General features: G+C 40.0%; 1 protein-coding gene across 2 annotated transcripts in view; it reads left to right on the forward strand.

The window, feature by feature from the left end:
- The window catches only part of CAMTA1 (calmodulin binding transcription activator 1), an 869043-nt gene that overhangs the window by 26254 nt on the left and 820262 nt on the right, over positions 1-22527 (forward strand). For both annotated transcript variants that reach the window (XM_062190365.1, XM_062190364.1), the window contains exon 2: positions 13253-13371. In XM_062190365.1, the coding sequence (XP_062046349.1) occupies positions 13253-13371 (119 nt within the window). The remainder of the gene's footprint in view (positions 1-13252; positions 13372-22527) is intronic.

Raw genomic sequence — 22527 nt, forward strand, 5'->3', positions numbered from 1 at the left:
CCGGGAGTACGGCCTTTTGTTGCCATGCTGTATGTGAGCTTTTGTGCTTGGACTTGTAGAAACCTCTGTTGGCCTTCAGAGTGTGCTTGGCTCCCTTCCTGCTCTGGCTGTGTTCAGATTAAGTGAGGTTCCCAGACAGCCCAGGTCTGTTGGGGGCGCATGGCTGCCATTTTCTTGGCATACGCCTCATTGCTCTGTTAGGAGAAACAGTATTACTCTCTCCTTTAGTTTTGATCAGGTTTCTGTTTTTTGGGCAGGAGCAAGTGGTGATAGGTGATAGGTGGTCTGTGGTTCATGGACCAAAAAATGTTTGGGAAGCAGGGAAAATCTTCTTTAGACAGGATCAACATTGAGATGTGTGCAGTTGCATTCTGGTCTGCGGTTCTTGCCTGCAGGATGTCCACCCCGCAGCCTGGATTACCAGAGGTTCCTTGCTATTCCTCCATATGCACAGCTCCTTTGCCTTCTTTCAGAGAGATTTTTTTTTAGTTGTTTTGTGCGAACTTTTGTTGATTTCTTTGTGGAGAAGCATGACCACGTTACCAGGGCGAGAGCAACATAAGATTTTATATAAGAAAATGCTTGTTATTTGTGCATATTAATAGTGTCAAATAGATTGCTTCATTTGTGTTTGATTTTGTTGATTTCTTTTATAGTGCTCTATCTCTGAGGAGCTAAAAAATTATACTAGCAACAATAAATACTGCAAAAACAACGTGATTTATAATTTTATAACATTTTTCCTGAATATATCCTACTGGTATGTGTATTTTTGTACAAATGTGAACATTTAATAAGTGCTGTCTGTTTACTCATATTTCCAGACTACTGAGTATACTGGCTTCCTAGACAAACTATAATTTATGAAAATCCTAATGACATTGTGATTCATATCTGGAAAGAATGATTTTCTTTTTTAAATTCTGAAATCACTTTAAATATGTTTTACAGGAATCTCTGGTAATAGTAAATCAATTAATCTGATTTCTCAGGTCATAAATCAGCCTTGAAATATTCTAGTAATAGTTCCTGTGTGAGCAGCTTAGAACTTACGCTATTTTGTGGTCTGTTCTAGCTACTTGTTTGCTTTTGAACTCAATTCTAGGTGTTGAACTCAATTTGAGAGCCTAAAATGGTTTGTGCCCCAATTACCTTGGAGGTTACTGTTTCACTTTTTTATTTCGCCTGCCCCAGGAGTAGGAAGTCGGCTCCCTACCAGACTTCCTTTTAACTTGAGTGTGCACTTTAATTTTGTGTCTATCCCATAGGAATGTTGTGAAGGTTATTATAGCATAGTAGCACTTATGGTATATTTTAAACTTCTTGAAAAGAGGTAACATGAGAACTCAAAATATTTTTGTACTATACCACATAATTTTTTTTTCTATTAACCTTTTGTGGTTTAGGAAAAGAATAAAGGAACTTGGGTCTAGTTTTCCATGTTGAGTTTTCAGTCAGTAACCCAATTTTATAAAGTATTCCCCAGACCCCATGCTCTAGCCAAAAATTTTAGTGTTGGCTCTGTTGGTAATGGTGAAAACTGCCTCTCCATTCCCCCACCCCACATTGCTTAGTGGGTCTAAAGTAGCTTTTGTCATATTGCTTGATTTCTTGAATGAATAAGTGGAAGTGGTCCCTTCTTGGAAAACATCCACAACATTGCTAGACCAGGACTCCCATGTTCATCTCGTCTTCCTGTTCAGTTATTTGTTCTTGTGTCAGTGGCTGGAGCACTAAAGACAGCAGAACATCAGTGTGGTGTCAAGGGGTCCAGGTGATAGGGAGCGGCTCGGGGTTGCATTAGCAGAGGGAGAAAGGTGCTTAAAAAAAAACAAACAAAAAAACACAGAAGGCCTTGGTACATCACAGGTAGGAGATGGGTCAGTCTGTCTCCTTTGCATGAAATTTTGTGAATGTCATTCATTCATAAATTCAACAAATATTTGAACTTCTGTTTTGTGCCAGACATTGTATTAAATCCTAGAGATACTGCAGTGTACAAACCAGACGTCCCTGTAAAGATGCCCTTGATGCACTCCGATTTTGAGTATGTTAGAAAAATGTTTATTAGAGAAGAAAAACTACTAAATTGGTTTTAGATGCTAAATGGACTTAGGAAGCAAAGGTGGAGCTGTAGGTTAGCAGAAAAAGACAGTTTTGAAAAGAGTGACTTTTCTGAAATTATACAGGTGGTGTTGTGGCCATCCCAAATCTGCCTCCTCTTCCTGGCTTCTGTTTCCCTTGCTCCAGTTCCAGCCAGCGGAGCAGAAGCAGAGGCCACTTCTGGCCAGGCCCTGGACCTTGGGGTGCAGAGCAGCCTCACGGTCCTCGCGTGAGAGGAGGGCAGTGCCAGAGCCACTGCTCGGAGGTGCGTGGTCTGCTGGTCAGGCTCCCCTGCTCTGGACTTTATACCAGCAGGAAGTAAATATGATGGTATTTGAGTCATTTTATAGTTTGTCCTAAGACTTAGCCTGCCTAACTGATCTAGCCATGCCTAGAAAACTGGTGAGGTTAGGAAAACGCTAAGAATTTCAGACTCTGCTTGAATTTTGATTATCTGTAAGTAATGTTGGATGCAAGACCAATGAATTTTTTAGAATCTTTTTAAGTCTTGATAAAGTGACAGAAATTTTTAATGTACCACTTTTAATGGGTACAGTAGTTTATTGCACTCACTGTGGCCTTTCTCCATTTTGATTTAATATGCTATGTGGATCCTCAGTTAGCTTTAAAAGTACTCTATGGAGACTTAAACCTTCTCAGTTCTTATTTCAAAGAACTGTAAATACCATTTTCATCACACTTCTCTGTTCCAAGGCCTGCAGTTACTTCTCATGCGTATGCCAGGTTCCCATCATCAAGAGCTGACACGTGGATTGTGAAGGGGCATGCGACAGACACCCTGACCCAGGTCTCTGGAGAGGACAGGGTGAATAAAGCGTAGTCCTTGCCTGCAAAGAAGGACACAGCGGGCCACGGAGTTCCCACACTGCTGCCATCTACCTTTCGTAAATCATGTGTTAGTTTTTCATTACATCTGTTTTTAGTATTATCTCTTCAGCTAGACAGCTTGCTTTTTTTCTTTTTTTTTTTTATTTTTTTATTTTTTTATTTTTTTTATTTTTGACAGGCAGAGTGGACAGTGAGAGAGAGAGAGAGAGAGACAGAGAGAAAGGTCTTCCTTTGCCGTTGGTTCACCCTCTAATGGCCGCCGCGGTAGCGCGCTGCGGCCGGCGCACCGCGCTGTTCCGATGGCAGGAGCCAGGTGCTTCTCCTGGTCTCCCATGGGGTGCAGAGCCCAAACACTTGGGCCATCCTCCACTGCACTCCCTGGCCACAGCAGAGAGCTGGCCTGGAAGAGGGGCAACCGGGACAGGATCGGTACCCCAACCGGGACTAGAACCCGGTGTGCCGGCGCCGCAAGGCGGAGGATTAGCCTGTTGAGCCACGGCGCCGGCCGACAGCTTGCTTTTTTAAAAAGACATTTATTTATTTTAAAGACAGAGTTAGGGAGAGACAGAGAGAAAAGAGATCTTCCAACTGCTGGATCATTACCCAAATGGCCATAACAGCCATGGCTGGGCCAGGCCGACGCCAGGAGCTAGGAGCTTCATCTGGGTCTCCCATGTAGGTACAGGGAACCAAAAACTTGGGCCATCTTCTGCTGCTTCCCCAGGCATGTTAGCAAGGAGCTGCAAAAGAAGTGGAGCGGCGGGGACATGAACTGGTGCCCGTATTGGTTGCCAGCACTACAGGTGGTGGCTTAATCCATTGACAGCTTGCTTTTTGAAAGCAGGGAATGTATCTTACAGAGCTCAGCATTTCCCCTCTTGGGAGCTTCTAACAAACACTGGGCACTATACTGTCCTTAATTAACTGTCCCTGTGGTTTCTTTTCATTGTCTTGCTGTGTTATTTTTGTATTATAGAATGTATTAAAAGCCAGGTGTACTTTCTTAGTCAACAAGGAATTCATCCACTTGTGCTAGAATGTTCCTCCAGAAGGCAGACCCCTGCTGTCTTGTTCCCTGTGGTGCTCATGCTGCTTGACAGTAGCACATGATAGGTGCTCCTGTTTGTGTTTGTAGAACTATCAGAAGGGGTTACAGTCAAGAGGAATTTTTCTAGAAGTGAGAGGGAAACACAGACTACTTTGTAGGCTCCAGCAGGGCTGCCTAACCCCGAGGGCAGGAAGCTTCCAGAGGGACAGGAGGTCTGAGTCTAAGTCTAGAGGAAGACAGCCTGGGAGATGAGCACGCAGACCTGCTGCTGATCCACCCGACGTGGCGGTTCTGTCTGCTCTGTTGTGCTGAGTCATTTGTCCAGACTTCTCGGCAGTGGCAGGTGGAATGGGTGGCAGCTGGCTCTAGCCCTGCACGTGCGCAGTGCAGTCATTCCCACTTTGTGTAGTCCCTCAGGGTTACAGATGTCTAGAGATAGGCTGGGACAACACAAGGACCGTGGACGTCCGCTCAGTGTCTCGTACAGGGTATCTAATTCACGGTAGACATTAATGACTAATTTGAGATGCAGAGAAAGAGGCAGAAAAGAGAGCTTTGCTGTTCATTCCCCAAGTGGTCACAACAGACGGGGCTGTGCAGAGCCGGATATGCAATCCAGGAGGAACCTGGTTACTGAGTCATCGACTGCTGCTTCTTAGGGTCTGTATTAGCAGAGCAGCAGCTGTGGGAAGCCAGAGCTGGGATTGTAACCCAGGTTCTTCGGTGTGGGACACTGGCATCTTGATTGGTATCTTCTTAACTGCTAGGCTGTATCCCTGCACCCAGGCTTAGCCATTTCTTATTAAGTTTTCTTATGTTTGGCTTACTTGCTTTGAGAACCTTGAACTTTTTTTTTTTTTTTTTTTTGTTTAAAGCTTTATTTGAAAGAGCATCAGAGAGAGAGAGAGAGAGAGAGAGAGAGAGAGAGAGAGAGAGAGAGAGAGATTGATTTATCTACTATCAACTAGTTCATTTCCCCAATGCTTAGAACAGCTAGAACTGGGCCAGGCAGAAACCAAGAGCCTAGGACTCATTCTAGATCTTCCACCAAAAGCCTAGAACCCATTCTGGATCTCCCACAAGGGTGGCAGAGATCCAGGTACTTGGGTCATCTTCTCCAGCCTCCCAGGGTGCACAGGAGCAGGCACTGCTTTGTAAGCAGAGGCCGGGACTCCGGTACAGCACGCTGGTGTCCGGCAGTGACTTAACCACTGTTCATAAAGCCTGCCCTGGGAACCTGCTGTTGTTAACTGTGACTCAAGGGGTTTCACTCTCAACTTTTCTGAATTTCTTTCTTTAATTATTAAGACTTTATTATGCCAGTACTGAGAAGGTTTTTGTCCATGTTTCTGTTATGTGTGTTATTTTGGTGCTTTTAATTCTTCCTGCTTGTTATTTGGTATATTTTCCCACTAATTATCATCAGTCTTTGCAGTTGGATGTGAAAGTCCTTATTTGTGAAGCCATTCATTAGTGTGTTCTTTTTAGTGCTTTTTAAACTTTTGATCTATGACCATTGTTATGATGGTTGGAAAGTGATATCTTATACTTTTTACTAATAGCATTTTAAACCTTAAATGTAAGGCATTCTTTTAACACCACAAAGCTTTACGTTTCAACTCAGAAACTGTATTAGGGTGGAATGTTGCATTTGTGTGGTTAGTGGATTGTTGCTGGTGGCTTTGCAGATGTTAGTGAGAAGATGATACTGCCGATGTCATGTCAGCTGCTCATCATAAGACATCATGATCCTGGGCCCAGAGTCATGGGTGGAAAGTAATGTCGACTCTCTCAGAGGTGATGTGAATTCTGAGGTTTGTCCATAGGTTACAGAGATACTCCTTGACTGGAAGTTACACAGACGCTACCACAGACACTGTTGATTAGATCAAAGAGTGTGCCAGTAAAAGTCCTAGAACAAAACTTTTTCAGAAATAGTAAAGGATTAAGGAACTGATGGTTCTGCTGGTAGCTAGGAATCACATTGTACAGAAAGACTTATTATATAGACCCTGAAAATAATGTGACTTCTGCAGTACTTGATCATGGATATGAGGGAGAGTAAAATTAAAAATTAATGGTAGGGGCCAGCGCTCTGGTGTAGTGGGTAAAGCTGGTGCCTGCAGTGCGGACATCCCATATTGGCACCGGTTTGATTCCCAGCTGCTCCACTTCTGATCCAGCTCTTTGCTGTGGCCTGGGAAAGCAGTGGAAGATGACTCGAGTCCTTAGGCCCCTGCACCCAAGTGGGAGGACCCAGAGGAAACTTCCTGGCTCCTGGTTTTGGATGGGTGCAGCTCTGGTGTGGCCAATTGGGCAGTGAACCAGCAGTTGGAAGACCTCTCTCTCTCTCTTTGCCTCTCCTTCTCTCTCTGTGTAACTCTTTCAAATAAATAAATAAATCTTTAAAAAAAATTAGTGGTAGTCAAGATTAGTCAGATTTCAATACTCATTTTGGTATAAAAAATTCAGGCAATCCTAAGTTTGTTCTTAGAAAATCTTAACATTGTTAAAAATTATCTTTATTATTTATTTTAATTTTTTTGGAAGCAGAGAGCAAGAGCAAGGGTGGTGTTGGGGGGTGCGGAGAGAGATCTTTGTTGGAATACCTACAGCAGGCAGGGCCGGCCAGCCTGAATGCAGGCGCTCAGACTCAACCAGTAAGTAATCTCTCCCATGGCGGCAGGAGCCCCAGTGCTGGAGCCATCGCAGCTGCCCGAGGATGCACATTAACAATTAGGAATTTGAGGTGGGACTGGATATGGGATGTTGTCGTTTTAACTGCTATACCAAATGCCTGCACCGGAGATTATCCTTCTTAACCATAGTAACAATAGTGTTTTATGTTTGCTGGTACTTTTGAATTGAAAGTGCTTTGGTATGTATTATCCCATTTGATCCTCCATCTACCAATTAGACATGAGAATCTTTTTTCTGATGAGATAATACCTAGTGGCTTTCCCAAGGACAGCTAGTAGATGGTAGAACTGAGCTCTTTATATTTTAAATATGAAACACTGAGGGTGGTTGTTGAACTTGTAAACTGTCTTTGGTTTTCTAAGTATATAAATGTGTGGTTTATAATGTGAAATCTAAAATTTTATTGAATACTAAAACCAAACAAGTTATTCATAGAACTGAAAATAATTGGCTGGCAAGATTCAAAGGGATTTTCCTTCTTCTCTTAAAGTTACATTGTATAGGTTTTTATCTGAAACTTTTAATTTTTTCTGAATTGAAGCAGCCTGAAAGCAGATACTTTATTTTCTGATTTTTTTTCCTGACTTAACTGCCACATTACCAGTTGGCACTCGGAAGATTGTTTTGAATGAGTTGTGTGTTGGACTTATTGCCATGAAATGATTATTAATGTTGTTGGCATTGACTGAACTATAAAATGAATATGACATTGGTTCTTAACAAAATTTACTGTTACAACACATGTTCTTCCATGAAAAACTTTATGAGTAATACATGTTCACCAGCATAGATCTTTTTCTCTCACACATACACACACCCCTCAAATTTTGAAACAGTCTTAGGCCTACAGTGTGAGGAACTTTATGTCTCCAGAACCATTTGTAAATTTGTCGCAATGTGATGTTCCCTCACTCTTAACTACTTTATTATGTATTTCCTATGAAAAAGAACATTCTCTGTAATCATAAAAGGAGAATGGTAATCAAAATCAGGAAATTATCGAGGCATTTCTACTAGTTAATTGTCAAATCCTATTCTAGTTTTTTCAGTTGACCCAGCAGTGACCTTCGTAGAAAAATGTCCAGTCTGAACTTTGGGTCACGTACTGTTGTCTCTTCAGTCTCCATTCATACAGAACAGTTCTCAATCCTTTTTGACTTCTGTGACCTTGATACTCTTGAAGATTGCAGGCCAGTTGTTTTGTGGAATGTGCCTCAATGTGGATTTGTCTGATGTTTCCTCATGATTAGATTCAGGTTTTGCATCTTTGGCAGGAATTTCACAGAAGAGCCAGAATATATCTTTTTCAAAGATTAGTTTTACATTTTATTTTCTGTTTCCTTAGAGCGTTTCCCAAAGTGTATTCTGCGGAACTAGCACCTACTGTGTTCTCAACACCGTGCCACCTATAGAAGGTAGGATTTGAAAAAGCTTTTGACTTACAGGAAGGGGTGGGCTTGGCAGTGAGAGTACTTCCATCATCCTAGTGCAGTGGGAACAGCCTTTGGCCAGCACTTAGAAGACCTGGGTTCTGCCTCTTAACTGCTGTGTGATCTTAGATGAGTTACTTAATCCTGGGGTAGCAGAAAGAACACTTTCCTCATAAACTTCATTTGAGGATTCAAAAGGACTATGGATTTATCACATGGGAAATTCGCAGCATTCTGCAAATGTTAGATTTTAATTAATAGAATGATTCTGTAATTCTGCTGTCCAGTAGGTGAGTTAGAGTAGGAGCAGTGTGGCATTATGGGAAGAGCCACAGCTCATGTTTGAATCCCAGTTGAGCACTTGGTAGTTGTGGATTTTGGGCAAATTAATCTGAACCTCAAGCTTCTGATCTGTAAAATGCGGGTGACTAAACCCTTGTGTTTTATTGTGAGGATTGAATGAGCGCACTGTGAAATCCTTTGAGTGCCTAATACGTAGTAGAGTCCCACAGATGTTTACCCTCTCATAAATAATAGAAACTGGATTTACTTGATCACACATAGCTCAAGTTGTAATTGAATGAAATAATGCAGTAGAGGGTGTCCCGAAGCCCACGTTGAAGCAGTGGATTGCAGGGCTTCCTTGCCACTGTCTTACTTGTCTCCACCCTCGTATTTCTATAAAAGTGCAGATAAATAGTAAGAAGTTAATTGAACCTGAATTAAGAGTCAACCTAAACCTGGACCAGAGATTGGGTATTGATGTAAAGGAAAAGGGTAAATCTGGACAGCTTAAAAAGTAGGAGAGATAAGATGTGATATTCATACAACTCTTAAGAGGCAAGTGTTGTTACATAGCAAAACTTGTTTTTTTGCTAAAGAACTTTTTATCTTTTAAAAATCTTTTAGAGAAGTACAACTGAGTTTAATTCATTTTGGAGACTTTGGGAAACAATATAAAATCAGATGAATGCTTGGCACATAATGCTATCTAATTAATAGTTACTTTGGTGAGTAGTGATCAGAAGGTCTCAGGTTAGTAATGGGAGTCTCTGCTGCTGTGAGCCTTGAATGTAACAGTTTCTGCCCATGTTTTCTTGAATCGGTTCCCATCTTACTAATTAAATCTAAGCACATAATAATTAGAGCTAAACAGAAAATTGTAGAGCTTTCTTTTAATTTTATCATTCTAAGTTGTTGATCAAATGTATACCCAATAATATTTATCAGTTTGACATACTGTTATACCAGCTAACTTTAAACAGTTCAGTATAGAGTTGAGATTAATCATAATCAACTTGATTGAATAGCAGTGTTAGTCATTATTCATAGGACCAAAATTAATTTATATTATGAATCAAAATAAAATGGATGTATCATTTCTATGTTAGAGTTAATATAGTTATAATTTACCTTACAGAAGTTACAGCTTGCTCTAAGGAAAAGGTCAAGTACATTTCTTTGGATTTAAATAAAGGATTTAGCTATGTGAATCTCAGTTTTTAGAAACAATCATGAAAACAATAATTCTGTCTTTTGCTTAGTTAAGTAAGTGAGTGAGCATTTTTGTACAGTTTAGAAAGCTTTACCTAAATTATACCGTGACTTTAAAATTACCATTTGGAAAATATTTGAAGGTTGGTTCATTCTCTAGAATTACAACTGCCAGCCAAGCACATCATCAGTCAGTTTCAAGAGCTTCATTAATTATTTTTTTCTTAATTGGGAAGTAGGCTAGAATATTATTTTGTAAAGTTGTATGTCATACATGCATATTTTGCTAAATGATGATAATGGACTATTTTGCTGTCATTTGGTCTACACTCTAATTTTGCAGTATCAGAGTTTTAACTATTTGAGTTGAATCTTGAGCTGTGGTTGAAACCTGTGTACCTTAATTTTGGAGTTAACTCACAATATTGTTAGTAAGATTTAAAAGCTGGCATATACGTTTAATTATTTCATTATCAGTTGTTACTCTAAAAACATTACAAAGCAGTTTAAAAAAAGCACATTTTTATGTAGTATAGCCATATGATTAGATCTTTTCTAGTATAAACGCGAAATTACTCTTTATCACACTTTAACTGGAAAAGCTGAAATTTGAAAATGAGTTTTAACATTTTGTGTGTTTGAGTTCCTAATAATTCTTTTCCCAGTATTAAAATTGCTATATTTATAATGCACAGTGGGAAAATTTTCCCATTGTATGTTTCTTAAAAACATCCAGTTTATATTCAGCATGAAGCTAAAATTCTGGAAATGGCATAGTTTAAAAACTGATTAAGGGGAACCCATCGGCCTGTCATACTTCTGGTCCTTTTTAACCCATGGCTGCACATCTCCATAAAATGTTATATTTAGAAACTTGATTGCGACAGTGCTTACACAGTGGTTCTCCTTTTTCTCTGTGAAAGCCTTTGGGCAGACTTAACCGCTGCCTCAGTTGGTATCAGAGTGGAAGACCTAAGCTTTTTCTGGAGCGTTGACTTGTGTTCAGAACAGTCCTCCGCACACACGCCTGCACGCTCCGTGTGCACTGTGTACCACCTGGCAGCTAAGTTCCTCATCAGGCTAAAAGAACAGAAAATTACCATCAGGTTGTGATCACATAGGAACCGGGGTTTAATCTGTTCATTAGGATTCAGATTTAAACTTTAAACAAATAGCTGTCTCAGAGATAGGACTGCTCATGAAGAGTTCAGAGTAAGTCTTTTAGTTGAGCACCTAGCACAGTGCTATTTTCATAAAAGGTACCCTGTAAATGTTGAGTATCTGAATCGAATATAGATTTTGGAATTTCACCTCTATTTTCACAATCATAGACATCATGAGCGATTTTAAAAAATGAGAGTAAAACCACTTTAGGGGAAGAGAGAAGGGAGGGAAAGACTCATGTGGTTTGGTATTCTGTGCTTTCAAGTTTTATGGCCCATGGTGCCTCCCTCAGGAGGATGAAGTGCATGGAGCATGCAGAAGCACACAGAATGACGAAGGTTTTATAGTATGTAATTAATCCAGAACTTTCTGTGAACTTTCATAGTTGAGAGATTTCCTTTTGGTTTCATAGCAAGATTTTAAAAAGTCTAATCTTACTCTGTTATTAAAATTTTGGATTCTTAAAATAGCAGTCAGTTTTTAAGTTTTTCAAGTTTTTCTACTGCTTATGGAAATATAGGATGGGTATTATAATTCATTTGGTTATATAGTTCATAGACCGAAAAAGATTTAGTGTGCTAAAAGTCTGTTAAGTTCATCCCTATAAAATATTTCTATAAGATGCAATAAATTGTTTCAGACTTTATTTCTATGCCTAGTGTTTTCCTTTTAAGATCGTTTCTTTGAGGAGAAATGTGTTAATTGAATAAAAAATGTTTGGAGAGGGTTTTGTGATCCTAGAAAATATTTTTTTATTCTTTTTTTTCACATCTTCCAAAAATAAACTATGCTATATGAAGTTACCACAAATAAATTGGAAAGGTATATAAATATGATATATTGCTTTTCACTTTTTTAAAAAAATATTTATTTTATTTATTTGAAAAACAGCGTTACAGAGAGAGGTGGAGACAGAGAAAGAGGTCTTCCATCTGCTGGTTCATTCCCCAAAAGGCTGCAATGGCCAAAGCTGAGCCGATCCAAAGCCAGGAGCCAGGGCCTTCCTCTGGGTCTTCCCTGTGGGTACTGGGGCCCAAGCACTGGACCATCCTCCGCTGCTTTCACAGGTGCATTAGCAGGGAGCTGGGTTGGAAGTGGAGCAGCTGGGACTAGAACTGGTGCCCACATGGAATGCCGGGGCTGCAGGCCAGGGCTTTAACCCGCTGTGCCACAGCGCTTGTCCATTTTTCACTTTTTACGTTAACTGTTGCCTGTATATAGCTATGTAAGGTTATTAATTATAAGGTATATTAAGTTATTGGATGATAGTAAATTTTACAGATTTGTGCCTGAGAAAAAATGAGATTTTTTTTCTAATTATCTAATGATTTGCGAAAACTGAAAATATTAAGTAACTTACCCAAGGTCACACAATTAGAAAGTAGCAGAACTGGGCCAAAGTCTTGGACTCTTGACTTTGAGTTTGGTATTTTTATTATACCTGTTAATAAGAGAAAGAGTTCTTTCAAGTCTTCCTTGAGGACTTCCTGGAGTGAACTCAGGCCTCACTGTTTAATGCATTTCTCCCAGGTTGCCAGTTATGCATCAAATCCTTCGGATATTGGTGATTTCATTTAGCATGTAAAAAAAATTGGAGGAATTTGAAACCTTGATCCAAATTTACCAAAACTGACAAGAAATTTTGAGCCAGGCAAAAGTACTGTATTATAGAAGTGAAATGATACTTGTTAATGTAAATAAGAAAATGTTACATAAAGGAAATTATCTCTTATAGAAATCATCATGTAGAATGATTATCAGGTAGTGGGACATACTATACAGACTGGAAGGAATTGATTTTTCTTGTACTCATTTAGAATTACATTTTAAAAATACATTAATTACATAGCTATGCTTATGTAAATCAGATCAGTTAAAATTATATGTTTTAAAAAATTCCATCTAGAAAGGCCAGCTTCTGTATTACCTGGTAACTAACTATAGGTTTAAATTCCTTATATTTGTAAGATATGTGATTTGTTTCTAAAGTATAAATCTTATTTGTATTCTGAAGGATGAAGTAGTATTAGCTTATGAATAAAATAGTCACATATTGCTGTAATTCTTCTTACCAAAAAAACCTAAAACTTTCTCAGCTGGTTAATGAAAGATGTCTGGATTTTTTGAGGCTAAATCATTTTGCAGTTTTGATGTGCTTCTCGGAAATGTGGGGAAAGAACCTTGAGAGTTATATTCTGACTCTGGGCAGCTGCTGGGGTGGTGGCTGTTCACTTGCGTGTGATGGAGCAAGACCTCACTCCGTGTTAGAGCCTGTTGCCCAGATTCTGCTGCCATCTATCTGAGCTGTGTGAGTGAGTGTTACTGACTAAGGAACACTTGGGCCTTCTGATGCTCTTAGTCTCACAGTGACTATACTGAGCTACTGGCTCTGACCTTGCCAGTGTACTTTATAGGATGTTTGCCTGTGCTGTTTTCTCTGAATTTATCGTTTTCTTCTTTATAGATGATCATGGGAACAGCAATAGTAGTCATGTAAAAATCTTTTTACCGAAAAAGCTGCTTGAATGTCTGCCGAAATGTTCAAGTTTACCAAAAGAGAGGCACCGTTGGAACACTAATGAGGTAGATACATTTCTATTTTTAAGGATATCATTATTTTAAGGGCAAATATGTTAGGTTATTTTGCATAGCAGTACTTTATATTAGTTTTATATTCAAAATATTGAACTAAGAAGTTGTAAATGAGAAGAATATTTAATCTGAATTTGACAGAAACCCACATGTTTCTTGATCTTTCTCTAATGTGCTTGGCTTGTGTTGAAAAACAGAAAATGTGCTCACTGAGTTTAACTAGGGTAGCATGAGTCTTAACTGTTTGTTTTTCTTTTTTGGTGTCTTGCGTTTGGTGGTTAACACTGCCTGCCTCTCAGTTAAACATTAGTTCTTATGTTGTCATGAGTATAACAGATACACGGCCCCCAGAGTTCTGCAGATGTGTCTGACAACGTGAAGTTTCTGTGGAGTTGGGAAGGCTAGACTTATTAGGAGCAGGTTAGTTCTCTGTGATGAAGAAAATTTCCTTGCGGAAGTAACTGGTTTACCTTAATGAGTGGGGTTTTAATTAAGAATGCAGGCTGTGTTGTTGAGTGTATATTTGGCATCCAGTTGGAAGGTAGATTGATGATACAGGAAGAACGCACTTTTATCTTTTTGGGTAATGTTGCTTTTTTTGGTAAATTTTAATCTGGGGGGATGTTTTAATGTTAGGAGTGGATTGCCTTCCCATTTTTATTTTGCAATCTGAATATTTCAGTTTAGGGTAATAACTGTCAGTGTGGTGGTTAGGAATTGGGTATGTGTTCATTTCAATTCAGGGTAATATTCATTTAGTGTGGTTATGAGGGTTGGATATACTTGTATGTCCATTTGGGAATTATATTCCTTTAATTCGAATGTTTGGAGTTCCTGGTTTTGCTAAGTTGGGTTAAGTCCATTTGTCTTTGTAGTTCATCGATACTTCCAGGTTAGGTTAAGTGCAGCACTGGGTACTTACTGGCTGCCCAGTTTTGGTAAGCTACAGGAGAAAACGTCACCCATTCAGGCTCGTTTTTGAGAGGTTATTTCGCATCAACTTGACACAGAATGTTTTGTTTTGAATTGTGGGAGGTTATGTAGGTGAAAGTCTTTTTACTTATCACTGGTTACAGATTTAAATACTAGCTTTGTTACTTGTCACAACAAGTTTTAAATTTTGATTATTTGCGAAAATTATATTTTCTCCTCAGACTACTCTAGCTTAGACAAACGTTAGTTTAGAGCTCTGTTGTTTTAACCAGCTATGTATTAGCTATTTCAAAAATGTTAGACATGAAAAATAAATTTGCTGAAAGTCTTGGTCATAGTTGTTACTCTGTCAGCAAAGTAGTTAATTTGGAAGCCAGCCAGTTGTTCATCATTAGGTTATCAATTGTTTGGAAAGTCAGTATGTTTCTTAGTATTCCCTGAATTGTAGATTTGATACTATATTATAGTACATTAGCTCCAATTTATTTATAAGTGTAACAAAACACATAATAGGTGTGTATTTTTCCAGTATTCTATTTTATATGAAATTGGTAGCTTATTTTAATTATTATGAATTATATTTGAAATGAGAAATTGGTTAATAAATTAAAATCATTGCCTTTAAAAGTCTTATAAAACTGGATGTGGAAATGCTGGAAGTTTAATTGGTAGATTAGATCAGTGGCTCCAAGACTTTTTTGGAACTTCGGAGCATAGATCCTCTACTTCTGCATATTTGTTTGCCTCTAAGTGATTTACACGTTCCACTTTACTACTGTGTTAGATACATTATAAAGTACTCAATGAAGGATTTTCCTGGAGGAGGAAATTAAAAGAAGTGAGCAGTGATTCTCTGTTTTCTGCAGGACCTCAGCATGTGTAATGCCCTTGGAGACGGCAGGTTGATACAGTCCAGGTTAGAGCCAGGAAACGTCTCTCTGGTGAGATGGAACATTGCAGGTGTAGAGGAGAAGAAATGGATTGCTCTGTGCCAGCTGTTGCCCAGTGTGTGTTCTTGAGGGGGAGGCAGCAGGAATTCTGGTAGCGGAGCTGATGAGGGGACAAGTCATCCCACCCCCTGGGGATTGCTGCTTCTCTCGGCAGCTTGTCAGCGCCACTTGGACAGAAACTTTCAGTCGAGAGAAATGAATTTAAAAGTTAGCCACATTTCTGTGTAAAGACCTCCACTTTTTTTCTTGTCTCTTTATTTTTTGGCTTTAGGAAAAATAGGGGAATAGTAAGTATGGTAGCAGAAGATTTTGGTAGGAATTGTAAGCAGTGTGTTCAGGGTGATAACCTGGCTTGCAGCCGAGCCACCAGTGCTGAAGCACTTGCCTCTTCCATCTGCTGGGAATGGTGTTTTCCCCTGTTCTTCATCCTGTCGTCCTTCTCGTTGACATCAGACCTGAAGGAAGCTGGGTTTGATGGGCTTGTCTCTTAATGGGACGTCGTTGGTCCTTTGTAAGGTAAAATGCTGTTCAGTCAGAACCCTGTGAAATTCCTTGGCTTGCTCGTAAAGTTTAGTCGTGCTCCATGACTAAGAGCCGGTTTCCTTCTAGAGTTGGGATAGATTGCTGTGTTCTGGTTGAGGACCACATGAAGTAGTTGGCTTATATAAGAAGCTGTGTTGTGCAAAGACTGCATTTTCTTAGATCCCACTTACTGGGACAAGGGGCTCACATTGGATGAGGTGGCGGGAACGAGAGCAGTTGAGTGCAGTGGAGTTGTGTTTCCAGCACACTCTCTGGCACTGCATGATTGACAAGTAAGACTGGCAGTTGGAGCTGCCTGTGTGACATGTCAGCTGTCATCTTTGTCTCCCACGTTATCCACTCCACCACTGCTCTCTGGTGTGTAACAGTGGAATTCCTGGGTTAAATGTGGCTCCTCCCCGTACTTGTAAGGAAATTCTCTACTCAAATCTGTGTTTCAGTATTTGTGGTTGAGAAGGTCCAGCGTCTGTACTCTCTGCGTATGTGGGTGTTGAGAGCGGACGAGGGAGCGTGTGCCCATTCAGAGGCTGCTCTTGAGCACCTGGTCTTCGCTAGTGACTGGGTACTTGCTTTATAAAATTATTTCTGAGCCTCATAATCATATTGTAAGATGGTAATATTTCCTTTTAGAGGTGAGAGAGTTTAGATAGATAGTTGTTAAATAATCTGGTTAAGATGGGACACTGATAGAGCCTGAGCTTAATTTCTTCTGTGTTGCTTGTTAATTCTCGGGAACTTCATTCTGTTGTTTGTCGTCTAGACTTGTAATCAGAGATCCCATAGCTCTAAACCACATTAGTGTACTCAGCACATCCATTCCATAATGTGACTTTGAACTTAAAAAGAGTAAATATAGGATTAGTACTGTGGGTTCATATGCAAATGTTTGAAGCTAGAAGTTCTCCAGTAGGAACATGGAGAAGATGAGAGATCTTTGTTCCTAGTTAAGCTCCTTTTAACTGACCCACTGGAATATGTAAATCTGCTATCCTTCTTGAATGTTACTTGAAGTTACAAAATAAGTTAAATGCTATATCTACAAACAGACCCATTTGTGATCATGGGCTCTCAGTCACAGGCACTGTTCCTGGTTCTGAAGACGATAGGAGATGATGATGATGACGGCAGTAATTATGGCAGCTAGCATTTGTCGAACATCTATTGTCTGCTAGGAGCTATTGAGTGCTGTGCATGAGTAATCCCATTTAGTCCTTGAGTTAATCTTGTGAGTTAGGTTACATGATTATCTTCATATACAGGTGAGGAAACTTGAGCCCTGGAGATATCACACATTATAGGGGTAGGGAACCTCTTTTCTGCCGGAGACCATTTGGGTATTTGTAGCATCATTTGTGGACCTATGAAATTATCAACTTAAAAATCAGCTGTATATAGATTTACAGGTTTTGAGCCTGGGCTGCGGTTGCCTTGGCAGGGCCAGACTAAATGATTTCGCAGGCCAGAGGAGTCTTCCTCACTCATCAGTTAACGAGGCAGAAGTAGGGGACTGGGGAGTCCAGCCCATGCTATCTGACTTTGAGTCCGTATTCTCTTCTATTCTGTCCCAAAGAACCATTTCAAATAAACTTTTCCAAATTTTTTGCTGCTGATATTTAGTGTTTTGTAATCCTTTTGTTTTCTAGACTTGTTTGGTTTCTTTATTCATATACATTTTCAAATATTATGGAATGGTTCTTCAAAAAAGTTCTGGAAAAATGTAATTAAAAGATAAGTTTATTTTGTTACCAAATTTTTTTGAAATCCACAAATAGTTTCATAGCACACATTTCCATGAACTTTTTGAAGGACCCTTATACGTAAACATGTATTTTGATGATGATTTAAAAAATTTTTTAAATTTTTAAAATTTCTTAGGTAAATACTTTTGATTCTTAATAATGAATATTATATGGCTCAGGATAATAGAGAAATACATTAAAAGTAGAAATTTTATGCATGTGTGTACCTTGAGTTTTAAGCTTGATTTTTTTTTTTTTTTTAATATTTATTTACTTATTTGAAAGGCAGAGTGACAGGGAGGGTGGGGGAGGCAGAGAGGGAGAAGGAGGGATAGATAGAGATAGATACTGCTTGTTTTCATTTGTCCCAAGTGGCTGCAACAGCATGGGCTGAGACAGGCCGAAGCCAGGAGCCAGGAACTCAGTCTGGGTCCCCCTCACGAACGTCCGGGGTTGAAGCCCTGGAGTCATCATCTGCTTCCCAGGCACGTTAGCTGGGAGCTGGATCAGAGGTGGAGCACCTGGAGCTGGAACCCACGTGGGTGTGGGATGAGGTGTCAGAAGCACTGGCTTAACCCCGACACCACAGTGCCCACCTTAGGCCTGTTCTTTATCCAGGGCCGGAGAGAAAGAATATTTTAATTACAGATCACGTTGGCTAAAGAACCGGTTCATATTTCATAATCAGTTTGGTGCTCACATCTTCAGTAGCTGAACTATTAGAAGGTTTCTGCGTTTTAAGCTAATATTTTTAAGGCCCAGAGCCAGAGATAATTATGCTAATGCAACTTTCTGATTCACAAATGACTACTTCATAATTATGCATATTAGTACTCTGTGTGTGTTGTCCAGACTGAAATTTCTTTTGTTTAGTCATTAATTAGCTGTTTGACTTAAAATATAGCTACTGCAGTCCCCAGTCTCCAGATCTAGGTTTCAGATGGCATTCTTCCAAAGTCAAACTAGTGCAGTACCATGAACCTTTCATAATGGAAATGTTCTCCCTAAATATGTTCAAATCCATGTGGTATGCTACTGTTTTTGAACTATTTATGTTATTTCTTTGGTTTTTCCTCTAATACAAAATTTTTCTAGAGTAAGCAGGCAAAATAGAATTTTAGTTTGTACTAATTCTTAAAGTTGCATCAATGTTTTTAGTCAGTGGTAGCTTCAGAGAACTTTTTATTCAATGAATATTTTCATTTAATTATTTACTTTTAGTGGTAACATTTTCATGTAGGTGTGGACCGTTAGCCCATCGGTTAAGACGCCTGTGTCCTACACTGGAGTGTCTGGGCTCGATTCCTGCTCTGCCTTCTCTGACCCTGGCAGGCAGCTGGTGTTGACTCCACGGGTTGGATTCCTGTTGCCCATGTGGGGAACCTGTTCCCAGCTTCTGCCCCAGCCATTTCCAGCTTTTGGGGAATGAACTAGCAGATGAGGGCTTTCTTTGTCTCTCTGTCTTGCAAATAAGTAAATAAAAATTAAAAGAGTCTGTGCAGGGAACAGTATTGATACAGATGGTTACATTCTAAGCCATGTCTAAGAGCCTGAAGAAAAAAACTCCTATATGTAGTGTGTTTTTTATAGGAGAGAGTTACCCTTTTAAGTCCTGAATACATTTTCTCCTCAACTATATATATTTTGAATTATTAAATTTCATTTCATTTTTTTAAAGCAATAAGCCAGGTTGTCTTTTTAAAAATTTCTATGAAGGCATACATTCTTGTGTGTTTTTTGTATTTCTAATTTTTTTCTTTGTATGACTTTAATAAAGTTATAGATTCAGGGCTGTGGTTTCTTTTCAAATTTTTATTTTAACTTAGGGATAGGAATCTCTCATATGTTGGTTCACATCCTGAATAATTGCAACACCAAGCCAAACCAGTAGCCAGGATTTCAGTCCAGGTCTCCTGTGTGCGTGGGAGGGGCTCAGCTGGGAGTTGGAATTGGGAGTTGAACTGGCACTTGAATCCAAGCACCCTGGTAAGGATGTGGGCATCTCAAAGACATTTTAACCCCTATGCCCAACACCCGCCCCCTAGGGCTGCAGTTGTGTAATGACTGGTTTTGCTAGTATATTTGTTTCTCTCTCTCTTAAGGATTTAGTTATTTGAAAGCAGAGTTACGAGGGAGAAGGAGACCTTCCATCTGCTTCCATCTCCCCAAGCCCTTGGGCCATGCTGCTTTCCCAGATTTGTTAACCAGGAACTGAATTGGAAGCAGTGGGGACTTGAACTGATGCTTACATGGGATGCCCAGCATCACAGGCACGTGACTTAACCCACAGTGCTGGCGTCTGTATGTTATCTCTTTGAAATACAGACCCACATGTGTGGGGATTATTGAAGATACTTCTGTCTCCTACCTGAGAGGGAAGCTGAAAAGCACTGATGCTCTAACAATGAAGATGGGTGAGAGATCAGTTTTGATGACTTGGGAAGTTAGTCCAGAGGCAGGGCTTTGTTACGTTTAGTTTTTGGCTGTGCTAGTGCTTTGAACCACCCGAGTACTCTGAGTCTAAGTAGGTCTTTTCTGGTTAAATTGCAGCTGGAAAGAATACAGCTAGGAGCAGCAGTGCAGAAAGCTGAACTTTAAGAGGATGCATGGTAGCCTCAGCAGCAGTAGAAGTAGACACTGAGATGCGGGACAGAAAGCCCCCCAGGGTGGATGAGGGAAGCCAGGAGAGGAGAGGAAACGGGGGCAGGTTTGGCTCTGAGCAGCAGTAAGGAAGGCGGAGCAGTGTTTGTAAAATTTAAATAGCATATTAAAGAAATTTTTTTAAAGGAATAACATTACTGTGGGCTTACCTGATTTTTTAACCTGAACTGTTTTTATTAAAATATTCAGTATGTAGTACATAGAATAACTGGCTCAGGGTCGTAGTTTAGGAAATATTTGTTGAATGAGTGAAATCTGAGAAACACAAAAATCTCAGTATGAGTTTCTTAATTCTTGGAGTTCTTATGCAAATACAAAACATATATATATATATATGTTTATATATGTTTATTTGTGTATGTTAGTGGAGATGAGTCGGATAGGTTCTTGTCTTCATGCAAGAAAGAATTCAGATGTGAGACAGAGACGAGTGGTGGGTAGCAAGATTGAGGGTCCCTGTCCCGTTCCTCCTCCTCCTCCTCCTCCTCCTCCTCCTCCTCCTCCTCCTCCTCCAGGACAAAGGGCTGCTGAGTGTGAATTGGATGAAATTCCCCCCAAGGTTTCGCTGCTCAGCACTGTCAAAGTGGGTAGCCCACCTGGTGCCAGGCAGAGAAGCTTCCCTTAGAGTGCCTTCCTTGGGAGAAGGCTGTGAAGTTTTCTTGCTGAAAGTTACCAGGCTAGGTAACCCATTTGGTGCTGAGGAGACTGGATTCTCCTGGGGAGCTTTCCCTGGGGGAAGGCTGAGGCTAGTGTACAATTATTGGGGTCTGGGCAGGACTTTTTAGTGTGAAATCCTGGGCTGCTTCCAAGGTCTGCAGATGCTTTGTTTTTTCTTAGGCTCCTCTAGCTTCCTAATGCATGTGTGTGTGTGTAAAACAGGTAAAGAAACTATAAAGCTGATAAAATTTATATTAGCAACATTTGTTCAATGCAGTAGGTGGTGTTTTGCCAACACTAAATTGTCTTGCAACACGAATATTGCACTCACTGTTCTCAGGCAGGTTCTTTTGAATTTGGCATGGGATACTGTCTTGTGCCCTGCAATTCTATCCCTTTCCCCATTGAGAAACTATTTTTTGCACAGCAAGCATTTCTATGTCCTTCACACAAAAAAATCACTTAGTCTTAAGTTCACATCTTTCTCATTAGCCGGAGAGCAATTTAAATGACACTACTGGGTACTAAGGCAGATGTAATCACAGATTTCAAACTTGAGCAGTGAATTGTGTGCTGAGATATATTTTTTACAGGCATTACTTTTTCAGATTATGTTTTAAATGAAGATGTGAAATTAAAAATTTCTTAAAAACCCATGGACTCCTGATAGTAATTCCACAGAACCTAAAGTGAGGACCACTGCTATCCAGGGAAGAGTACAGAGCTTGCATTGGAAACAGGTTGTAGTCTTGCCTTTTAAATGTTGGGTCAGAAACCTACCTGCTCTGCCTCTCAGGTTAGTGGTGCTTAGTGATCTTTGAAGATTGTGTTTTTAAAGATTGCTGTTGCTTTTGGAGTTGTGCGAGGGGAGTTTGAAACCTTCCTAGGAGGGTTGGGTTCAGCTTGGAAATTTATTTAATTAAAAATTTTTTTTTACTGTTAATCATTGTCTTATTTTTTTAAAGATTTATTTATTTATTTAAAAAGCAGAGATACAGAGAGAGGAGAGAGATCTTCCATCTGCTGGCTCACTCCCCAAATGGTCACAATGGCTGGGCTAGGCCAGGCTGAAGCCAGGAGCCAGGAGTTTCTTTGGGGTCTCCCACTTTGGTGCAAAGGCCCAAGTACTTGGGCCATCTTCTGCTGCTTTCCCAGGCATGTTAGCAGGGAGCTGGCTTGAAAGTGGAGCAACTGTGACTCGAACCAGCTCCTATATGGGATGCCAACACTGCAGGCGAAGGCTTAACCCTCTACGCCATAGCGCTAGCGCCTATGTATTTCATTTTTAAAGTATACAGTTCATTGGTTTTTTATTATAGTCAGAGTTGTGCAGCCATCACCACTGCCTAAATTCTGAACATTTTTCATCATCCCTCAGCCTTCTGGACTGCGTGAGGTCAGCAGTGTCTTTGCATGGGACTTGAAGCTCTTTGGTATCTCCTCCAGGTTTCTATGCCTGTTTGGTACAGGAGTTGTAGTTTGGACAGATTGTCCTTGTTTGTAGGTCATTACCTGTGCTTAAACTTCATGTGATTGTATTTACAAAATGTTAAGGTACAGAAATGATCCATTTTGAGTCCTTGGTTTTTTAAGTTGAATGGGGTGTGCTTGAGTCGTTTTCAGTTGCAGTTCTGTGTACTGTACCTGTGCCATATTGATGGGTT

Source organism: Lepus europaeus, chromosome 5 (assembly GCF_033115175.1).
Source record: "Lepus europaeus isolate LE1 chromosome 5, mLepTim1.pri, whole genome shotgun sequence".
NCBI lineage: Eukaryota > Metazoa > Chordata > Mammalia > Lagomorpha > Leporidae > Lepus > Lepus europaeus.